The sequence below is a fragment of the Pezoporus flaviventris genome, unplaced genomic scaffold (assembly GCF_033815535.1).
Source record: "Pezoporus flaviventris isolate CSIRO_AGI_PZ_B2104156 unplaced genomic scaffold, CSIRO_AGI_Pfla_v1 ptg000031l, whole genome shotgun sequence".
Taxonomy (NCBI): domain Eukaryota; kingdom Metazoa; phylum Chordata; class Aves; order Psittaciformes; family Psittacidae; genus Pezoporus; species Pezoporus flaviventris.
The window spans coordinates 36121212-36144856 of record NW_026892579.1 but is presented as its reverse complement, the minus strand read 5'-3'; the positions used below and the strand labels follow the sequence as shown (position 1 = coordinate 36144856).

The 23645-nt window shown below is 39.8% G+C and overlaps 1 protein-coding gene across 1 annotated transcript in view; it reads right to left on the bottom strand.

Annotated features, from left to right (window-relative positions):
- The window catches only part of SNTG2 (syntrophin gamma 2), a 169964-nt gene that overhangs the window by 66638 nt on the left and 79681 nt on the right, over positions 1-23645 (bottom strand). Inside the window, exons 9-10 of the mRNA XM_061461784.1 lie at positions 22105-22232; positions 7949-8078 (exon numbers count right to left, since the gene is read on the bottom strand). Coding sequence (XP_061317768.1) covers positions 7949-8078; positions 22105-22232 — 258 coding nt within the window. The remainder of the gene's footprint in view (positions 1-7948; positions 8079-22104; positions 22233-23645) is intronic.

The following is a 23645-nucleotide window of genomic DNA, read 5'->3' as shown; positions in this document are numbered from 1 at the left end:
GTGGGAAAGCATCAGAGATGGAAGGCAGCTGTATGGAGTCCTGGATGACAAGTTGCAGAAACTGCTGAAGGAGAGGGTGAATCGAGTCAGCTTGCTGAGGTGAAAGCCATCCAGCTGGCCCTGGACATTGCTGAACGAGAAAGGTGGCCAGTACTTTACCTCTATACTGACTCATGGATGGTGGCAAATGCCCTGTGGGGGTGGTTGAAGCAATGGAAGCAGAGCGACTGGCAACGCAGAGGTAAACCCATCTGGGCTGCTGCACTGTGGGAAGATATCGCTGCCTGGGTGCAGAACCTGGTGATGAAGGTACGTCATGTAGATGCCCATGTACCCAAGAGTCGGGCCACTGAGGAACACCAGAACAACCAACAAGTGGATAAAGCGGCTAAGATTCAAGTGGCACAGATGGACTTAGATTGGCAACATAAAGGTGAATTATTTTTGGCCCGGTGGGCCCATGAAACTTCAGGCCATCAGGGCAGAGATGCAACATATAGATGGGCTCGTGATCGAGGGGTGGACTTAACAATGGACACTATTGCCCAGGTTATTCATGAGTGTGAAACGTGCTGCAATTAAACAAGCCAAGCGGTTAAAGCCTCTTTGGTATGGAGGACGATGGTTGAGTATAAATATGGGGAGGCCTGGCAGACTGACTATATCACACTGCCACCAACCCGCCAAGGCAAGCGCCATGTGCTTACCATGGTGGAAGCAACCACCGGGTGGCTGGAAACATATGCTGTGCCCCATGCCACTGCCCGGAACACTATCCTGGGCCTTGAGAAACAGATTTTGTGGCTACACGGCACCCCAGAGAGAATTGAGTCAGACAATGGGGCTCATTTCCAGAATTACCTTATAGATATTTGGGCCAAAGAGCATGGCATTGAGTGGGTATATCACATCCCCTACCACGCACCAGCCTCTGGGAAAATCGAACGGTACAATGGGCTGTTAAAAACTACACTGAGAGCGATGGGTGGGGGAACTTTCAAGCATTGGGATACACTCTTACCAAAGGCCACCTGGTTGGTCAACACCAGAGGATCTGCCAACAGGGCTGGCCCAGCCCAGTCAGAACTTTTACATATTGTAGGGGAGTGACAAAATTCCCATGGTGCATATGAAGAATTTGCTGGGGAAGACAGTCTGGGTAATTCCTGCTTCAGGTAAAGGCAAACCCACTCATGGGATTGCTTTTGCTCAGGGACCTGGATATACTTGGTGGGTAATGTGGGAAGATGGGGAAGTCCGATGTATACCTCAAGGGGATTTGATTTTAGGGGAAAACAGCCAATGATCTTAATTGTATGCTGTTGCCTGCTGTGTAATACTTTTATAGCCCATCAACTAGATGTCTCCAGGTCACCAGCGACTAGCCCTGACTTCCCTCCAACCATCATCCCAACAGAGAATGAACTTTGATAGAACCGGATGAGTTCCGCCGTAAAGGAACGACCAGCATCAGCAGGCAATGATCCAATACTGCACACAGCCTATCCTGCCCTGAAAGATTGTTACAAGAGATGGAACCTGACATTATGGACTGAATGGACTCAGCAGCATTATAGAGATTGGTCCATGCACTGAGTGATAGTGTATTGAAAATGTGGGATCTGAGCATGATGTGAATGGTATGGAATAAGGGGTGGGTAATGTCCTGGGTTCAGCAGTAGCAGTCATGTTTCTCCTTCGTGGTAGCTGGTGCACTGCTGTGTTTTGACTTCCATCCCAGGAACAGTGCTGGTGATAGAGATGTTTTTGGTTGTTGCTAAGTGATGTTTACCCTGACCAAGAACGACTTTGTGAGGCTTATGCTCTGCCAGGGAGGAGGGGAAGCCGTGAGGAAGCAGAGACGGGGCGCCTGACCCAGGCTAGCCAAAGAGGTATTCCATACCACAGCACGTCATGCCCGGCAGGGGGGGGGTAACTGGGAGTTACCCAGAAGGACACGGGCTTCCACATGGGACTCGTTTCTTGGCCGGTGGTATCATATTCTCTTCCCTTGTTATTTTCTCTTATCATTGTTGTCGTTGGTAGTAGCGGTGGTGATTTGTGTTGTACATTGGTTGCTGGACTGTTCTTGTCTCAACCCATAGGAGTTGCACTCTTTCGATCCTCCTCCCTGTTCCTCCAGGAGCGGGGAAGGGGAGAGCCCCGGTGGGGAGGGGGCCCTCGATTGCTGTCAGCCCAGCACCACTCACTGGGAGTGAGTGAACAAGTTGCCTGACTGGGTTTTAAAACATGACAACTGGATAAAACAAACTGGTGATCAGACCTCAGGCTTCATCTGAGCAGTTGTGCATGACATGATGAAAAGACACCCTGAATAAGGTTAGTAGGAATGCCGTCACACCCTGCCCGTATTCAGCAACAACTTTTATCCGTGGTTCAGACACAAATACACACATAAAGTATTCCAAAGCCATGTTAAACATACAGAAAATGTTATTTCCTTGCAGGAGCCAAAGACATGCTGAATAAAAAGATTACTATAGTATAACCCAGGGCAAATAAACAGGACTAGCTGGGATCCTGTCTCACCCCTCTTTTTGGTTCAGTCAAAATACTTAAGCTCCCTGTATGACAGGAAGAACTTTTGTTATGTTACTTTTTATTTTATTGTGCTCAGATGTGCCTGGAAAAATGTATGTGAGACTGGCCATGCAGGTTTTCTGCAGAATGAGGGTTCAGTATTGTGAAGAGCATCCTCATAGCCAGTACCACTTCCCAGTAGTAAGGGCAATAGGGAAGATTGCTTTGGACTCCACAGCTATTCACTCAGCTCATCCCCTGTTCAAAGCAGGGACAGCTGCAGCCCTGACATAACTGTGTGGAGAGGAAAGATCTCCTGCATCACATTACATCCCTATATCACGTAAGACAGAGAGAGAGAAGTATTCACTCTCCACTTCACCTGGCATCACATACTCTCTACTTGCCTCCACAGCTGGTAAAGAGACAGGAATACAAATGGGATACACTACACCTTGCTGGTAGTGCATGAGCTTTCAGTAATGCAGTACAGCAATGGGAGTTGGAGACAGCATGGGAACTACTAAAACCAAAAACTTGGATCTGAAAAAAGACTGCAGGAAACTTGGAAAAGGAACTATTAAGCAACTGTAATTCTTATACTCTAAATGCATACATATGGGTCAAGAACAGGATGGGAATTAAATGATGCAGAACCATGTACCAAAATTGAAATACCTCCCAGGAGGGGGTTTATCTCACTTAACTTTGACAAGCCAAAAAATGAGAGAGTTATACATCTAATACACCTATACTCTTTCTAGACAGCAAAGAAACAGAAGGATCTTGATAGGCACCTACGTTATTTTCCTGGCTATAAGAATATCCTATGCAACTGCTTTTTTTCTTGGCTGAATTTAAGTAATTAAGCAATGTGATTCCTACCCTTATTGACTTCCCTTTGCAACCTCAGTGGTTTGAACTGTGGTACTTTCAAATGGAAATTTTTTGTGTTTAAAAACAACAAAAAAAAGCAGCAGCAAAGAAATATTATCATGTGTTTTCACTCTGGGAATAGAATTGTTTTCATAATCACAGAGGCAGTTAAATTTGCATACTACTTCCTACACACAAGGATTTTGTTTCCATCTGCATGTACCCCAAATTCTGCTGTGTAAAGAAAGTCCTTCTCAATCCTTTCTTTATATGCATCTTCAAAACTCTTATTTCATAGGTTTCTCCCTATTCATACAGAAATGTCACTGCACTACAATACAGATTATCACTTAAATATACATAAATATACATAAAGGCATAAACCAAAAGGTTTATAAATTGTGACATATGCAATTAAAAAATATGTCAAAGGCATAAATATGATCTGGATTAATAACCCAGTTCTGAAGCAAAATTTTAAGTTTCTAGCATGCTCCAACGAAACTGCTGGAAAAACTCATAAAAATCATAAATAATGTTCAAAGTGGAAAAACTGCATCTTAACTTGATCTCCTACCTGCTTATGAGCTGCTTATCTATGTATTTATTTATTTTTATTTTAAATTCTATTTTAAGTAGCACCATTAAAAGATACTGAGGAAAAAAAAACAACAAAACCAACCTTGAGAAATATAAGAAATAAGTCTTTATAATGTAAATGAACTGGCAGCATTACTTTTAGGTGCGTCTACTGATTATGACTGCATTAATGTTCAGTGTTATGTTTCAAAGAAAACAATTATGATCCATGAGAAAAGCTGCATATACTTAATAGTTGACTATCTGAATGGTGTGAAACAGAGAGAGAAGTATAAATTATTCTAAAGAACTTTCCCCTAAAAAAACGTCTCCAGCACAGCATTGCTACTTCAGCCTGCAAAGAAGCCTCCAGTTGAACAAATTAAGAACAGGAGCAGTGAGAAACACACACATATCAACTTATTTCCTGTCTTTCTTGTTTCATCTTGGCAGCTTCACTTCCAGCTTCTCTTCCCTTTCTCCCCTCAGTTTCTTCAGCTCTACCTCCTTCTGCGAGAAAAGAGGTGTATGAAGAAATAAATGTGGGAGTGCTGATTCATCTCTATTTGTTTCTGTCAAAGGTAAATGTGAAGAGCTTTGAGTGCATTGAGAAGTTTGGGAATTGAACCACAAAGGAAGATGGTAGGGAAGTTTCACGCTGGTAGAAAAGCATGTGAAAAACAAGAATATGAATAGAGGAATGAATATTTTGGGGTAAGGAAAAAAAGTGATCCATACTGCTTTTAAAGCTGATTATTACTCGGAGATTTTCCAAACTAAATGTACAGGGCATATATCAGTAAGCAGATACCCTTACATCTTTCTCCATGTTACAGTATTCCCCGTGCTCCTCTGTATTCTAAGAACTAACTCTCTCTAGGTGAGTACCAGTATTTTTATTTCTCATCTACCAAGTAACACTTTCTAGATATGCTAACATCCTGGGGTAGCTTCCTTATGCAGTGATGCATTTGCACATCTTCACTGTTGAAAGATGACTCCTCCTTTACACTTGGTCCCCAGAGAACTTGTCTTTAAATGGAAGTTAGATGTTTCAGTACTTCAAAAGAGTAGTCTGACATTAGCAGAAGTGTCACATTGTGGCAGAGCTATTTTTGCACTGTCTACATTAGGAGTGTCTTGGCATCAGCAGGAAGTCTGACAAAGAGCTGCAAGCTGCTAAACAAGACTGTAGTATGGTAAAATAAAGTATATTAGGTAAAGTGATATGTGAAAGACAGAGTGCACTGTAAGAAAACAATCTGTATCAGGAGCTCTTTAAGAACTAAAATTCTAAAAGAAATTCAAAATAGTATGCAAACCATGCAAAAAAAAAGCATGTATGTAAGAGTAGCATGAATAGGCACAGATGAAATACGAATAGAGAAGATGCAGCAAGAATTGTTAAAGTCAAGAAACAAATATCAGCACAAACAAAATCTAAAAATATCTGGATGTTTAAAGTGAATAGTTGCAAGTATTGCTTACATAGTAATAGGTCAGGTAAAAATGCCAACATTTTTTCTGCCAACAGTATCAGCAAGAAGTTCCATTGTGGCCACATATCTAGCAATTAGTTTATACATAGAGATGATGGCATAGGACAGGATAGGAAATTAACAGTTTAAATATTTGGAGAAGCAACTGAACTTAGAGTCAGCAAGGACTCATGAAAATAACCCTGAAGTAGATAAGGGATTATCTGAAATAATCTCTAAACCAGTAGTGATTATCTTCAGTTGCTCCTGGAGAATGGGGGAGATATGCTACAGAAGTGTAGAAGTGCAAAAAGAGTAAAAAACCTCTGAGAACTACAGATCCATTTCCTAACATCAATTTCAGAAGTATGATAAGTAAATCATCATTTTGTGAAATGGTAGTAGTAAGGTAATAATTCAAAATGGGTTTTCAAGAAATCTTAACCAGAGGCCTTGCTCAAAGCACTGTGGATTTCAAACTGTATGTGTCTTCTAACGGCAAAGAGGCAGGAAGTCTTCTTCAGGCACGTTTTGCTGTACACTTCAGTTGCATTCCAGCCTCAAACTCCTGGTCTTAAATAATGGTTTGCAGTGAAACGGATTCTCACTGACTGTTGCATCTCCTGTTATGATGATCAGTAATTAAAATACACAGGCTGCACACCTGACAAAATCCGTAAAGGTTTAAGTACAAGCAAAACGTTCACTTACTGCTATCAGAAGACTCTATCAGAACATATCATGTTCTGTATAGTTTACTCTCTTCATCACCAAGAACACAAAATGTGAATTTATTATCCTAGCTGTTGTTTCTTAGACCCTTACCCACAACACCCACTTATATGAACACGAGGTGGACTACTTTATTTATAGAGTTCACTATTGCAATAGATAATGGAGAAGACCAATGCAAGTACTCAATATGTAATAAAATATTGCTGCAGACTGGTCACAACACAGTCACTATGTCAGACACTATGTTAGAACATATGCTACTGCATATAGTGAATTTGAAAAAAACAGACTGGAACTCTAAGAGTAATAAAACCTGCTTGCATTTATAGCCACTTTTTATTGACTTATTCACCTATATCCTTGGAGTGGCTTTTATTGAGTAGATTTCTTTAAAAGGCAAAAGAATCTGGCTTAGTAACTATGAACTGGAATCACCCTAAAAATATTACCGTACACTTCTTTTTGCTATTCATATGTAAGGAATTACGAAATCCCATGAATAATTTATATTACTTTCTTAGTAATGTAAATGAAGTAATGTAAAATCTAATAGTAATACCCTGTAAATTATAAAGATCACTAAATAGAGAACAGCAAACATCTATAAAGAAGGCATCATAAGCAAAAATCACCACTTCTGTCAAAGACATTGCTTAATCAATTGAATACTTAAAAAGGATTAACCTAATAAATGAACTATTATGATTCTAGGAAATGTGATTCCAAATAACTTTTGAAGACTAGAAAAATAAATTCAATTTATAATCTGTTTCTACCAAAGATCTATGTTGAAATCCAGTACAAATTCTACACAATATAATTTGAAGATCTAAGGAAAAATTAACCCGAGTATAAAGTATAAATTAAAGACATTACTAAATCATAATTTATAAAAAAAGTTGCAGCCTGAACACATTGAAAGAAAAAAAGATTAAGAAGCTGCACAGGCAATTCTTCCAGGAACAGCTGTGCTCTTATACTTTTGCCATCAATTTCTACCATTCAAATACACGGAAATACATTTTCAATATTGTACATTCTCAAGAATCAATATAATTTCATGTGTCATTCCAGAATCTTGAATAGTTTTCATTTGTTTTTTCCTGGAATAGTAATGTGCTGCCCAACTAATAATTTTATGTTTCTCCAGGGTTCGTTTAATACTTCTGCTTTCATTAGCAAGCACTACTTATGAATTTACAGGAATAACTTAAAGCAGTGTAAGCACCTTTGTACTTCTAGGAAGAAAGATGGAATAAGACAGCCTTAAGTAAATCGACTCCTAGTCAACTTATAGAGGTAAAAGTACTGTCTCCCAATAAACCTCTGTAAGTCTTGGTTTACTAGCCACAGGATTTCCACATGCCTACTTCAAAATCAACAAAATTAATTTCAAGCACATTTTAATTAAAAATATGTAAAAATTAAGTATTTGGTCACATCTACACATCTGTGAAATGACCAGAAAGGATAAATATTTTGCATTAAAAAAACCTTTAAAATAATAAATGCAATCTGATTTTCTACCATTCTCTTTTCTATAATAACACTGCAAGTCTTGAAAATGTCACGATACTTTTGATTGACCCACACAACCTCTCCCTGTTCTTTCTTCCCCTTTTCCTCCACATAGACGCGTTTTATATATTGCAACTTAAATGTGAATTATTTTCTACCCTTGGAAAACTAGAAATATCTTACAATAGCACAGACAAAAAAATATGTAGGAAGTAACATACATTTTGTAGTGTCAAATCACTGATGTTAGTTGACATCGCTCTCAGCCAGTCAGCACTCTCCTGGGCTGTATAAAACTGAAGTATCCCAGTACTAACTCCATCGAGTGCCAGCACTTCAAATGCATTAGATCTGCAGTAAGAAGAAATATATCTGTAAAGGAAGATACGTCAGTTTTCTGAAACTGCCCAATATTTCTCAGTGTTCAAGTGATTTTACACCTTTTGAAAAGTTTTGAGTCTTAGCTTTACAAATCAAACGAAAGGCAACAAATAGAAGAATAATAATGGGCAGCACCAGGAGCAACACATACAATAAGTACTTTCTATGTACCACCATATATGTGCTGATCACTTACTTCCCTGGAGTGTATATATTATGCTCATAATTACTGAACTTATGATAGTGCATTCAGGAAGTATGCATTACATCTTTTTGAACAAACATATATTATTTTAAACCAAAATTATTATTTTCCTCATTGCATTTTAGTTTCACTTACTAGTAATGTATTAAGTTGCAAGGACTGACTTCCCTAGCTTTAATTTCTTGAATTCCTACACTTTTCTACATAACATTTTAAGCAGTGTTTCTTTTAAGTTCTTTTATGACACAGAAATTTGAAAAATAATGTACTTAAAAGTTTCTTTAAATAACTTTGGAATGTAGGGCCTTTTCTCAAAACAGCACTGATGTGCTAACATGCAATTGCCATTTAATGTGGTTTTTACTCATCTTTTAAGTGTTTATATAGTTATATAGTTATCTATACTTTTAAGTGTATATAGTTTATTCTGCAAATGCTAATGCTTTCCTTACTATCTGCAGTAAGTCAGGCACAATGTACCTAACTCTGAAATCCCATATTTAGATACTGATGGGATATGAATGATGATTATTTTTTTTTTTCAACAGGAACAACAAAAGTTTAAGTAGCAGTATGGAAGCCTAAATTTAAAACATGTGACATGCAATAGTTTCAGCAACTAAACTTTGGCAACCTACATAGGTTATTTAAGTGCTCATGAATGACATGAGAATTAGATTTTAGTCATACACTATTGTGAAAGACAATTATAATTTTCTGAATGATTGTGCAAATGTTTGTTTTGTATATAAATCTGGAGAATATCACTGCTACCTTCTACATTCAAAAATTAGGTATTTATACCTAAATGCTGTATTGCTTTCTTTTTGGTACTAACCTAGAAGGAAGCAAAACACTGAATGAAGATAACTGCTCTATGAAGCTGCTGGGTTTTCCTGGGATTCTCTGATCTGAGGTAAAGTCTTCTGCTTAATTTATGATACATGTCAATATAAACATTCAAAATAACACATAGAGGTTAATAGGCAGTTGTTCATTCATGTATTACTGAAAAAGTTAGTAATCTAACATTTGTCGCTTGTAGGGAATTTGATGATGAACCTAAATACTGAACCCTATACACTTGCTAAAAATGTAATGTAAAATACTTATCACACACAATATTTACAAGACAAAGTATTCTAATAGATATGCTTAAGTATTAAAAGAATCAGAAAGGGGTACACCTGCTGTTCCCAAATCAACTTTCTTGGCCTGAACTTTTTAAATGTACACCACAGATTCCTTTGTTTTCTTTTCACAACTGAATTATCATGGTAACTACTAAAACTCGATGGTGATGGCACAATTCTGTGTCACTTTCATTTCAGTAAAACTGTTTCACCTCTTCAGAAAGAAAGAAAAGGTCAAAACAAATCCTTTTATTGTCTGCAAGTAAACCGAGTGAAATAATCACCTCTCAAGCACACTGTTCCTTTTACCTAAGGCTCTGACAAAGATCCCAACAGTGCTGTAATGGATTGACTTACAGTATGATCTTTTCAACATCTCACTGAGACAGTGAAGATCTGTCCTCCCCTATGCATTGACACACAGTGGAGAATGGAAGCAGACTTAATTTGGTGCTGTGAAGAGAAGCCATTCACAATACCTAACTTGGACATCAAATTCAAGTATCAAAGCTAAAATGCCAGAGCCCTTACATGAACAGAGAAGACAATCCAGAGCACTTAACAGAGCCAAGAAATGCTCTCCCCTGAATCCACAGGGTGCCTAGATACTAATTCAGCTTCACTTCATAAAGGCATGCAGTGTGAATGCCTTATCCAAATGGCACAAAGTTACACAAGAGGCTGATGAGAGATCACAGAAGGGAACTCCCCAGCTAGCAACTAATGCAACCAACACAGGCAATCAAGATTAAAAAGTAAGAAGTTTTATTAAAAAAATAACCAATTTTTATCATTTGGTTCTGGTAATAGTGAATATTGCACTAAAACCCCTGTTGTCCTTTACTTTAAAATATAGTGATCAGTTGTAATAAACAATTAACAAGTCTCAAACAAACACATCTGGGATCTGAACTCTTACTGACAGGATATTTGCATAGAATCTAATCAGGTGTGAAGGATCCTGCAAGTCCTCTGGACCAGCCTCCTCACTAACTGGTATAAAATACACATCTTTTTTCCACTGGAGATGAAACTGGACACAGTATTTTAGATGCAGGTATTTCAGATGTGGCCTCAGGAATTCAAAGTAGAGGAGAATAATCACTTCCCTTGCCCTGCTGACTACAGTGTAGCTAAGGCACCCTCAAGTGTAGGTCTTCACCAGTGAAAGCGCACACAGCTGACTCATGCTCAACGTGGTGTCCTCCAAGATCCCCAAGCTTTTCCTGCAGTATTTTCACTTTGGTTTATTTTGAATTAAACTTAGAGTAATGATGTAAGATAACTGAAGTAACACAGACATTATGCTTCTACAGGTATTTTTTAACTGATGTGGCAGTAGAAGCGGCTGGATTCCATTAGATTTGTAAGAACTTGTGCAGAAGAAAGTGATAGTGGGAGGCAGAACAGTTAGCATTCATGAAACCTCTTATTCTGTTCCCTTTGAAGTCACAAATAGTTACACTGGCACACTGAGGAAAAAGAACAAGGTTAATATCACCAGCTGAAAGATACGAGAGTAGAATGCAGGTGTGAGGTATTTCACTTTGCTGCAGACAGAAAATATCTGAGGAATTCCAGTCTTAGCATGCTTTATTTGTATTGAAGAGGCAGAAGTTTTGCATGGAAACAGGAACAACCTGAATGACTGAAACTATATGCAGTATCAGTGTATTATTGTCGTCGCTTGAGTGCAGAATGTGCACTAGGACCAGTGATGAGCTGGAGAATGAAGTGCATATATAATTATTAATTTCCTTTTTATAATTCCAGCACAATTATGAGTTGATAATAATTCAAGTGAGATGGATTTCACCCCACTCGAGCATATAAAGTGCTGTTGCCTAAGTATATGGATGACAGGCAGCAGACAAAAGCAGGAATATGGCAAATTTAAATTCAACATTAGATTTTTGTTTTGTTTTTTACCCAGGAGGTGATCAAATACTAGCATAGCTTGCCCAGAGCAGCTGTGGAATCTCCATCCTGGGAAGTGTTCAGAAATTGACAAGAGATGGCCCCGAGCAATTTGCTTTCACAAGACATGCTTTGAGCAAGGTGCTGGACCAGCTGACTTCCAGGATCCCTTCCAGTCTGAATTATTTGATTATTTTATAGCGAGTCATGCTAAACTCAGGAACTATTTTGTTTTACCATAAGCAAGAGCATAAGACAGCTGAACTGGATAATTCTCTGGAGATGCTTATTTCCTTCCATTTACTCCAAAGTGAGGCTGGGGATTTAGCACATTGATAGGTTAATGACTATTAGGGGTCTACAGTCAGGGGGGATGAATCTCATCCATTAAACTCCAACCCCACAAGAATTTTGTGAATGGTCCCACAGCATTTAGGTAGAATGTAATTTTGCCTTCAGTTATTGACATGCAGATGTCCTTTTAGATTCAGAGTATAAAAGTCACTTGTTAATTCTACTCAGCAACTGTAAGAAAATACTAGTAAATATAAATTATCAAATTAAATAAGATTAGTTTCACCATCTTATTGAATGAATTGGCATATAATTATTATCAAAGTTAAAAACTCTTCAGCTGTATTTTTAAAAAGTCTTAATGCAAGTATTTACAATTTATTTTAATCACTAGGATACTAAACATGTATGTGCTTTTCTATTTGCTCCTTAAGCACAATGGAAGTATGTGAGAGAGGTTACCATCTTAAAAACAAATCTCTCAACTGTATTTTACAGTAACACTTGTAAAAACTTGATTTAATGATGTGTTCAGAGCTGATTTGATATGTCAATGGCTTCAGTCTCCACTATAATACCTAAGTGTCTCATTAGTTTTTTTATATACTTGAAATGGCTAACAAGACCTATATCTGGATAATAATTATTTGACTGCCTGCCACTGTAATGCCAGTTTAGATTTGTGTTCAAGTTCAAGCTTTATAAGCTTTTGGCATGAGGAATGTCTATAGCTCATGACAATAGAGCTCTGTCATTACTACAGAGAGATCATCAGTGTCATTATGTTCTATGCAAAAGATTACTTCTTCAAGATGTTCAGTTCTCCACACGATCTAAATATTGAATTTATACTGCCTATAAACATTCAGATATGTTTGTTAGGGAAAAAGAGATGGCCATGTGTTTACACTTAGTAATGTAGAGGGTTTCTTTGAAATCTAATCTTTAATTTTTGACATGCTTTCAGGCTGCAAGTACATTGTATGCAAAAGTATGTCTGATTTCTGGCCAAAACATTTTACATCACTTCTTACATAAGGAACAGGTACTAATGCACCTCTAGTCTCTAAAAATCAATATTTGGTGCTAATCTTTTATTATGTGTGCCATAGCTCCTCTTTAGCTTCTTTTTCCTGCTTACACCTTGATTTATCTCTGATTTAGTGGCTTATTCTAGCCAAGGGTAAGTGGCTAGAACTGAGACAAGATCTGCACAATGCCTGGTCAGGCTTGGGACAACTTTCTGCTTACAGTCTGTTGAGCAGATCATACTCTGTAGCCTGAATTCACCTGATCCCTTGCAATTGATTTCCAGAATGTCTTGCTGCTTGAGCAGAATTGTGACAAACACATTGGAAACATTTTAATGATGCTTTTAAAGAAAAACACACATAGCAGTCTTCAGGCAGTCCTTAAAAACTGTACCTAGCAAAAATGCTTTAAAAAATCCACCAACTTCATGGCTTATTCTTTTCACATATCACCCGAACAATGTAGAAAAAATTAAATTATTCTGTGCCTTAGATTCCTGAAGACATAATAAAATGCTTGCTGGAGTGCTCCAAAGGTCAATAAATTCAGAGCAAACATTACAGTATAGGCTCTCATACAGGCAGATGCCAAGCTAGTTTTAGTACTTTGTAACTGTAGTCAAAAAATCAATACGCATGGTAGAAATCACAAAATGTATCAAATATATCAATATTTATTACATGAAATATATCAATTTTATTACACGGCTATCAGGGCTAAAAGCCATTGAAAATGAATGTCACTTTCCAACTGTATGCAAAATGAAAAAAAAAAAGTTAGAATTCCTTAAGTGCCAAAGGAGCCTCAAACTCAGAGCGCCAACAGCCACCGAGGGAGCCTCAAGTCCTCGACAGGACCTGCCCAGGAGCCGGCAGCTCAGCTGACGAGAGTGAGCAGCTGACTCACAGGGGGCGGAGCCAGGAGGAGCGGCACCAGCCATGAGTGGGTAAAAACCTGCCCCAGGGAGCGCGAGCGATCAGGGGCGCGGCGAGGGAGTTTGAGCGGGCGAGAGGGACGGTGAAGCACTTGCTTTATGAGCAGGGTCTGGTCTGGGAGCTCTGCTCTGGCTGTCCCGGCGGTGGCCAGCGAAGGCACCCAAACAGAGCCGATGAGAGGGGAGGCTGCAGTGCAGAGCTTGGAGTGTAGAGAGAGTGCCTGCACTGGTCTGGTGAGGGGAGGGTGCACAATGGGCAGGGCTGCACTCGGTGCTCCCTGGTGGAGGTCCTCCTGCAGCAGGGGCTGAGCTGCGGGATGCTGTCAATAGGCTGACAGATGTCAGGGAAGCTGGGAGAAAGCAGGACTGCCTGTTCCTGGCCCAAACTGTGCAGGGGCCTCAAGCGTCCCCTGTAGTTCATGAAGGAAAGAAGGAGGCTGTTAACCCGGGAAGCTGGGAAACAGTAACAAAAAAAAAACAACAAAAAACAAAACCAGAGCAACCCAACGAAAAAAAAGGAGGAAGAGGACAATTAAAAGCAAAAGGTTTCCTCCTAAATCTGTTGTCCCCACCCAGAACGGCTTTGCTGCCCTGCAGGATTTTAATGAGGAAACACACTCGCACCATGAACAACCAGTGGATGCACTGCTAGAGAAGATCACTACTGGTGCTGCCAGGAAAAAGCGGTGGGTCATAGTAGCAGGGGACTCTACTTTGAAAGGAACAGAAGCACTCGTCTGTCAGCCTGACCTAGTCTCAAGGGAGGTGTGTTGCCTACCAGGAGCACAGATCAGGGATGTTGCAGAGAGGCTGCCTGCTCTAGTAAGTCCTGCTATTACCCACTTCTATTGATTCATGCGGGTGCCAGTGATACTGACAGCAGTAACCTGGGAATCATTAAGAAGGACTGCAGAGCCCTGGGAGAGGTGGTTAGGGGCTCTGGAGCTCAGATTTTCTTTTTGTCAATTCTCCACAATAGAGGGGAGGACCTAAAAAAAGCCAGGTGGACTGGCTAGGTTAATAAATGGTTGGAAGGGTGGTGCCATAGTCAGGGGTTTGGGTTATTTAAAACATGGGACACAATTTAGGAGGCCAGGTCTACTGGGGGCTGGTGGAGCTAGTCTTTTTGGTAGAAGGCTTACTAGGCCGATCAAGAAAGCTTTGAAATAGAGGTGTTGGGGGATGGGGGGGCATCATTCCATCCCAGCACTCCCACTCAGTTGCCAGTACTTATACTAAATGCTCAGAGGAATATAGATATCCTAGCCGCTCCAGCCAATGTGCTGGCTTCATTTGGAGCTCAGCTCAGATCCCTGTCTACAAATGCCTGTACCATGGGGAACAAACAAGAGGAATTAGAGGTGTGTGCACATCTACAGGGGTATGATATAATAGGCTTCACAGAAACATGGTGGGATGGCACCTATGACTGGAGTGTTGGAATGGAAGGTTACAGGCTCTTTAGAAAAGACAGGCCAGGCAGATGGGGAGGAGGAGTTGCTATTTATGTTAGGGATAGTCTGGAGGTTATGGAACTCTGTCTGGAGACAGGTGAGCAGTCAACAGAGAGTTTGTGGGCCAGGGTTAAAGGGAGAACAGCGATGGGAGACATTACTGTGGGGATCTGTTACAGACTGCCTGACCAAGAAGGCTCTGTGGATGAAGTGGTCTATAGACAGATAGGAACAGCCTCACACTCACAGGCCCTTGTTCACATGGAGGACTTCAACCACCCTGATATCTGCTGGAGGGATGGTACAGCCCTGCACAAGCAATCCAGGAGGTTCCTCGATTGTGTGGAAAACAACTTCCTTTTGCAAGTAATAGAGGAGCCGACAAGGAGAGGTGCCATGCTTGTGCTCACCAACAGGGGAGGGCTAGTTGGAAATGTGACGCTCCAGGGCAGCTTTGGTTGTAGCGATCATGAGATGGTTGAGTTTGAGATCCTCAGGACACTGAGAAGCATGTGCAGGAAGCTCACTGCCCTGGACTTCAAGAGAGAGCAGACTTTGGCCTCTTCAGGAACCTGCTTAGTAAAGTTCCATAGGATATAGCCGTAGACGGCAGTGGGGGCCAAGACTGTTCAAGGATCACCTACTACAAGCTCAGGAGTGTTGCGTCTCGATGAGAAGGAAGTGCAGCAGGAGGGCCAGGAGACCTCCTTGGATGGATAAGGAGCTGCTGAGGGAACTTCAAAGGAAAAAAAAGGCTTATAAAAGGTGGAAGCAAGGACAGGCAGCCTGGGAAGAATGCAGGGATGTTGTTCAGGAAGCTAGTGACCACGTTAGGAAATTAAAAGCATTAAACTTGGCTAGGGATGTGAAAGGTAACAGGAAGGGATTCTGTAGTTACATTTCAAATAAAAGACAGACTAAGGACAACCTGGGCTGTCTCTGGAAGCTGTCAGGAGAAATGACTGCCCTGGATTTGGAGAAGGCTGAGGTTCTTAATGACTTTTTCGCCTCAGTCTTCACTGGCAAATGCTCTGACCACACCACCGAAGTCTTGGAAGGCAGATACAGGGACTGTGAGAATGAAGACCTTAGGCCCACTGTAGAATACCTGGTTCAAGACCATCTTAAGAGCCTGAACGTGCACAAGTCCATGGAACCTAATGAAATCTCTCTGCGGGTCCTGAAGGAACTGGCAAATGAAGTTGCTAAGTCACTGTCCATCATATTTGAAAAATCATAGCAGGCAGATGAAGTTCCCAACAACTGAAAAAAGGGAAATATAACCCCCATTTTCAAGAAGGGGAAAATGGATGACCCAGGGAACTACACAGCAGTCAGTCTCACCTCTGTGCCTGGCAAAATCTTGGAGCAGATTCTCCTGGAAGGCATGCTAAGGCACATGAAAAACAACAAGGTGCTTGGTGACAGCCAGCATGGCTTCACTAAGGGGAGCCTTCTATGATTGGCTACAGAACTGATGGACAGGGGTAGAGCAGTTGATGTCATCTACCTAAACCTCTGCAAAGCGTTTGACACTGTCCCGCATGGCATCCTTGTCTCTAAATTGGAGAGACATCATTTTGATGGATGGACCACTCGGTGGATAAAGAACCGGCTGGATGGTCGCACACAAAGAGTTGTGGTCAATGGCTCAATGTCCAGCTGGAGACCAGTAATGAGTGGTGTCCCTCAGGGATCAGTGTTGGGACCGGTCTTGTTCAACATCTTTGTTGGTGACATGGACAGTGGGATTGAGTGCGCCCTCAGCAAGTTTGCCGATGACACCAAGCTGTGTGGTTCGGTTGATACATTGGAGGGAAGGGATGCCATGCAGAGGGACCTCGACACGCTTGTGAGGTGGGCTGATGCCAACCTTATGAAGTTTAACCATGCCAAGTGCAAGGTCCTGCACCTGGGTTGGAGCAATCCCAGGCACAGCTACAGGTTGGGCAGAGAAGAGATTCAGAGCAGTCCTGCAGAGAAGACCTTGGGGGTCTTGGTTGATGAGAAAATGAACATGAGCCAGCAGTGTATACTCGCAGCCCAGAAAGCCAAACCTTATCCTGGGGTGCATCAAGAGGAGCATGACCAGCTGGTTGAAGGAGGTAATCCTGCCCCCTTAATTCTGCTCTCGTGAGACCTCACTTGGAGTATTGTGTGCAGTTCTGGTGTCCTCAACATAAAAAGGCTCTTTCACGGATACCCCCTTCTCATGGTGAAAGAGCTTGTGTGCCCTTGTGAGGTTGAGAGGTATGCTGGTGGTGGCACATGCCTCCGTTAGGGTCTCCCATGTCAGGCAGGTCTCAACTGAAGGGGCAGACAAATTTTGTCCATGGGCAGGATGGACTCACTAGCCTTTGGGCAACCGTCCTAGGAGAAGGACAACTCTAACTTCAAACCTGGGCAGATGGAGCTCATTTAGCCTTGTAATGCCATCCATCTAAGAGAAGGATACTCTAACCAAACCTATGACCTGAGGACTTTGCTGTCGCCGTCCAACCTCGCTAGGCCCTGGGAGATAAACCTCAGGTGTAAAGGTTGGGGCCAGTTCCATGCATGCTGTGACTCACCTAAAAAAATCCACTGCGCAGGCTGGAAGGGTTTACTCACACTTGTAGTAAGTGTGGGTAAAACCATTCACAGATTTTTGTTTGCAAAGTGAAGCCATCAATCAATCAACATAAAAAGGATATGGAACTGTTGGAACAAGTCCAGAGGAGGGCCACAAGGATGATCAGGGGAGTGGAGCACCTCCCATATGAAGACAGGCTGAGAAAGCTGGGGCTGTTCAGCCTGGAGAAGAGAAGGCTGTGTGAAGACCTCATGGTATCTTTCAGATACCTTCCAGTATCTGAGGGGGCCCTAAAATGATGCTGGGGAGGGACTCTTCGTTAGGGACTGTAGTGATAGGACAAGGGGTAATGGGTTAAAACTTAAACAGGGGAAGTTTAGATTGGCTATAAGGAAGAAGTTCTTTACTGTATGGGTGGTGAGGCACTAGAATGGGTTGTCCAGGGAAGTTGTGAATGCTCCGTCCGTGGTGGTGTTCAAGGCCAGGTTGGACAGAGTCTTGGGTGACATGGTTTAGTGGGAGGTGTCCCTACCCATGGCAGGATGGGGCTGGAACCAGATGATCTTAAGGTCCTTTCTTAGTATTCTATGATTCTATAAACTGAACTAGATTTGATGTAAACCATACTAAGTATACTGCAGTCTAACAGACAACTCTAGATGTATAATATGTTTCTAACTGAAAAATGGTCAAAAATATTCAGCAAATGATGATGATGCTAAAATGCCACATTGTAATACTCTCTGTATTTTTAAAATAGAGCCAGCAAAAAGATGTCCTTCAGTAATATATCAGACTGTTCAACCTTAAGATAGATGGTTGTGAAAGTTTGAGCTTATTTACACCCCCAGAAAATTAATGCTGAAAATATGAAATAATCTTGAATATGATGGAGAAAAAAAGTAAATGAGATCAGGGGGGGCATCCAGACTGGCTGACAGCAGTTTAGCACATCAGAACAGCAAGAGCAGTTGAACTCACAGATGCTCTACACAGAATATACAATACTGTGTATTAAAAAAGAAATATCGTTCTGTGATTGATTTTGTTAATGAAGGTATGCTAAGTCTGCTGTAGTCAACTACAAGAATCTCAAAGGTGAAAAAGCTATCTTTCTATCAGGGAAAAGAAGGATGGAAGAAAGCCAAGTGTGCATTACCTGTGAGTGGATAGACAGCAAAATAATCATACAGGCTTCACTTTCCTTTCACAAGCCATAACATTTTGCATAGATACAAGCCAATGTCAAAAGCCAGAGGGATGTAGATAATTTTTATAGAAAGAATGATACAGAACCCTCTGAATTTAATTCAGGTAGGGAACAGGGACAAGATCTTTCATACAGTTCATCTAGCTGAAGAAAAGGCACACAACTGTGTATGTGACACTATAGAAGATAGTTCCAATACTTCAACAACATTAAAAAGTAACCTGGCTGTTCTAGTGCCAGTGCATCTTCTTGTGACCAACTGAGGTAACTCAGAGAGTAAGATACAATGAAGCATTGCAACAAAACAAAGTTATGACAAAGAACATGAGGGAGATAAAAAGCTACAAGGATGACATATAGACTCATGGACTCATTTAATACTTAAAAAGCAGCCACACTGTCTACAATACATGCAAATAGGCTTTAAGTGAATATTCAGAGAATAGCAACATTAGCATATTGGTCAGCAGGATCCATGATACATTCAGGGGAATTGTCATGGACTCATTAAATTTAATTTAGACTGATGGCTGAAATGTGAAAGGGAACACAGATGTGTAGATATGGTTGAAAGGAGGATTGTTATCTAGACTGATGTCATCATTTATACTTGTAATAGCTTATAGGTTTTATTTTGTGGAAAACAGACACTTGATTTTAGAGAGCAATTACTGAAGACAAATGTTGGAATTTATGTTTATATGAACATTGGGAAATGTAAAAGAAAGGATACAAGTGGGATAATAGTAAAAATATGTACATGCATTTCAGAGAAGGAGAGAATAGGGTAAGAGCAGTCTGGTATCCATTAGGCAAAATAAACAGCTTTAGTAAGAACATGGGAAACACCTCATCCACAGTTAGTCTCAAGGCGGTATTCCTTTAATGCTCATGTAGATGTGCTTGTTGGTTTACCAAAATAAACAAGAAGTATTTAGTAGCACTAAAGTATCATGGGATAGTGATAGGCTTTATGGAACAATTTCATCTTCCTTTAGACTGTTTATGACAAAAAGGAAAAAAACCCAACACCAGTAATAAAGGAGTGCTGTGTATATTAAATATACATGGGGAAGCAAGACACATCACAAAAGAGCACTTCTCTCCAAGACTGAAACTGAAAGCATTAAAATCCCCAGTCCTCACAAGAAAAAAATATGTCTGTGATGGGTTGACCCTGGGCCAGCAGCTAACCATCCACACTGCCCCTCACATCCCTATACCTCTCCAGTGGGACAGCAGAGACAATAAGAAAAACAAGTAAATTTGTGGGTTGAAATAAAAGTACTTCAGTAAGCAAAGTGAAGAGGAGAAAAAAGCCCAAACCAGACAAACCCACAACAAAACAAGTGATGCAAAGGCAACCAATCACCATCTCTCACAAGCAGAATGATGCCCAGTCAGTCTCCAAGCAATGGCTAGCTCACCCATAGCCCCTCTTCTCAGTTTTTCTTCCTGAGGCATAGAATATCCGTTTGGTCAGTTTGGGCCAGTGGCTCAGCTTCTGCCCCCTCCCAGCTTCTTGCTCAGCCCAGCCTACTCCTTGAGTGGAAGCAGAGCAGGAAAAGCAGAAAGTCTTGCTATTTCAAAAGCACTGCTCAGCAACAACCAAAATACTGGTATGATATTAATATTGTTTAGTCAGAACCCAAAATACAGCACCATATGGGCTGCTATGAAGAAAACTAAATCCATCTCAGCCAGACACAGTGTGATACCAGGTGTTTTACTTCCAAGAATTCTCAAAAAGCACATGCTATTTTTGGAAACTGGAATCCCTTGGGGTTGCTCCATCTAATGTGTACAGTGCACAGAATAGGAGTGAAACTGCTTCAAACTATCAAGGTGATAACTGAACTCAGAGATTTAAATGTCTATCTTCCTCCTAGTATCCTTTAAGAGCAATGATAAGTTGATGATGAGCTGATGTCTAAATGTGGATGCAGAGATTTGTTCTCTTAATTCCAGAAGAAATTCTGAGCCTTGGATGATTGGAGGCCTGTGATAGACTGTAAAGGGTCAGACCACATGAATTAGTCTGTTGAAGTAGGAAGGAAGTGGTGGAGAAAGTGATGAGAGACTAAATAAAATGGAATTAAGAGTTCAGACTGCAGAAGAGGCTAAAACTTTTCTAGACAATTTATTATTATTCACCTGTGATGCTTTAACACAAAGTTTAGGAGAGGAGCTGCCAAATGATTTGGGAGACTAATTTCTCCAAGTTAAAGCAGCGTAACTGTCCTACTACAAAATTTTTTTTTAGGTCATTTTCAGGAAACAGGTAACAAATCTGACATAGGTCAAGAACGGTATACACATGAATTTCTGCTACCTCCTGGTAGCATATAACCTATATAGGTGATGCCTAAATACAGCTTCCAGTTCTCTCATTAAAAAGAATTAGAAGCAAAAAACATAGAGCAACCCATAAAGAAAATGGACAATATTAACAGTGAATAAACTTTGATCCTCATATATACGGAGAACTATGGACTACTTGGGCCACAACTACTGGTAGATTGGAAGTACTCCTACCATACAGAATATTTTGCAGAAAAAAGCTGATGCATGCTGTGATGTGTTAAACCTTTCTCAAGCACATTATTTATTGAAGCTTTATTAAACTTCACTTTTGCTTTCATGTTTCCTGAAGTTCAGGAAAATCACCTCTGCCATCCTATTCCAAGGCTACTTTATGAACCATTACATAGGTCTAGATCTCTGAGAAGCAAAAAGATTCTACAATTAAAAATACAATATTTTGTACCATGCAGTTTGCCAAAAACTCTTGTCAATATGGATTTCTATATGACAGTGATATACAGCATAGTCATGATGATTGTGTAAAAATGATCATTTGTAAAGCTAAAGAAGAATTAATTGACAATATTAGAAATTGGGAATAGAAGTATTCTATTAAAAGTTATGGAATGAAATGTAGTAGCTTAAAAATTAATTCAGTTAACACCAAGCTTAATCTCTGTACTAGCTCCTGATGCTAGCTGAATTCCCAAAATACAACAGATTGTAGAAACATACTTGTAGAGCTAAGTATATTGTCCTCTTTTACTGTATCTTTGGTAGCCACCATGCATCCCATTAATCTCAAGAGAAGATGGACTGCATACTTTTTAATAAGATGACATTCATATCTCCACACAAAGAATTCTTTCAGAACCAACACTCTCCAGCAAAATATTAGATACAGTTAGCTAACTCAGTGTTTCCCTTTTTGGATTACAAACCTTAATTTATCTGTTCCAGCTTTGTACCTTGAGATTCGAGCCATTGACAGAGGAACTGATAAGGTGTCTAGCCAGCGCTTCTCATATTTTGGTTCATTAGCTATGGGTGAAGAAGGTGATGATGGAGCCTGTGCAAAATAAATGAGAATCAGTAAGTGCAATTTATCAGATGACATAGCGAAAAAAAACACTAATATGCATCTCTACCTCTGCCTGTCTCCGAAGTGAGTAATCATGGCAATAAAATTATTCAAGAATCTCAGAATTTAGTAGAGAATTAAAAGGAAGCATTCATGTAGAAATGAATGCTACCTATATTGATATTATACTTGTGACTTAATTTCATTATTGCCTTAATATTAAATATATACATATTTTTAATACTTATAATTGACAATAAAAAGGAAATAGTTTTTAGTCATAAGCATCCTTAATTTTGTCTAAATGTAACATAAAATGCATTTTTGGTTTAAATTCATTTGGTCTTTGCAACTCTTCTACATCATCAGAGAAAAAGACACGGATAATATCCTAATGTAAAGACTACATTAGAGAATATTGGTTTCTTATTTGTGCATTGTGACTTTTATTCATAATGTTATTTAATAGTAGATTTCTGTGTTATCTCTATCCATATACAGACTGACGAATTTTGAAATATCATCTATCTTTGAAGTTTTCCTTCAAATGCTTCTATTAGAAAGGAAAGATTGTAGATACTGTCTAAGCAGTAAAGGCTGTCCAAATCTCAGAATAGTGAAAATATAAAATTTTACAATCACCTGCTCATTTCATGTAACTATGGCATAGAAAAGAAAACTTTAAAGCAGATGTCTGCAAATGCAAATTAAGTTAGGGGAATTAGCCTGGATATATAGCTATTGATAAATAGCCTAAACCAGAGCTTATCTACAAACTGTTCAGCCTGCTCATATATGTAGCATTCTTTTGTATTGCAACTAAATAGTGCATAAAAGCACAAAGAATGAAACATTATAAAAGGAAATATTTATGAAGTATTAAAAGTTGCCATAAAGTTGCACTAAAACATTCAGGAAACTGCAGAGATAGGTATCTTAATCGATATAAACTTGCAGATCATGTAGTTTGTTCCTTGTGAAATAATATCCAGAGGTTTTCATCACTGTATCCATGACTGGAAATAAAGAACTATGCCCAATTTGTCAAAAAAGATTGTTAACTATTTGTTTTCACAGGCAAAAATTAGAAAATGCTGGAAACCACTGCTCAGTGTACCACCTGAGATTTATGAGCATGATTACGAGCTTAAAAAAATGCTTATTAAACAACAGAATAAATGGGGAGTTTCTTACAGAAAGCATAAAAATCATAAATTGAAAAGTATTGGCATTTATATCTCCTCACTAACATGACAGCTGAGCATTTCACTTTAATAAAGCTAGTAATACTATTTACAGAGAGGCGACTGAGGATTCACAGCCATAGATAGATAGGTCAAAGTTTGGCATTTGTGCTGTCTCTGAATCAAAATTATTTGTCCCATGTTGTACAGAGCACTT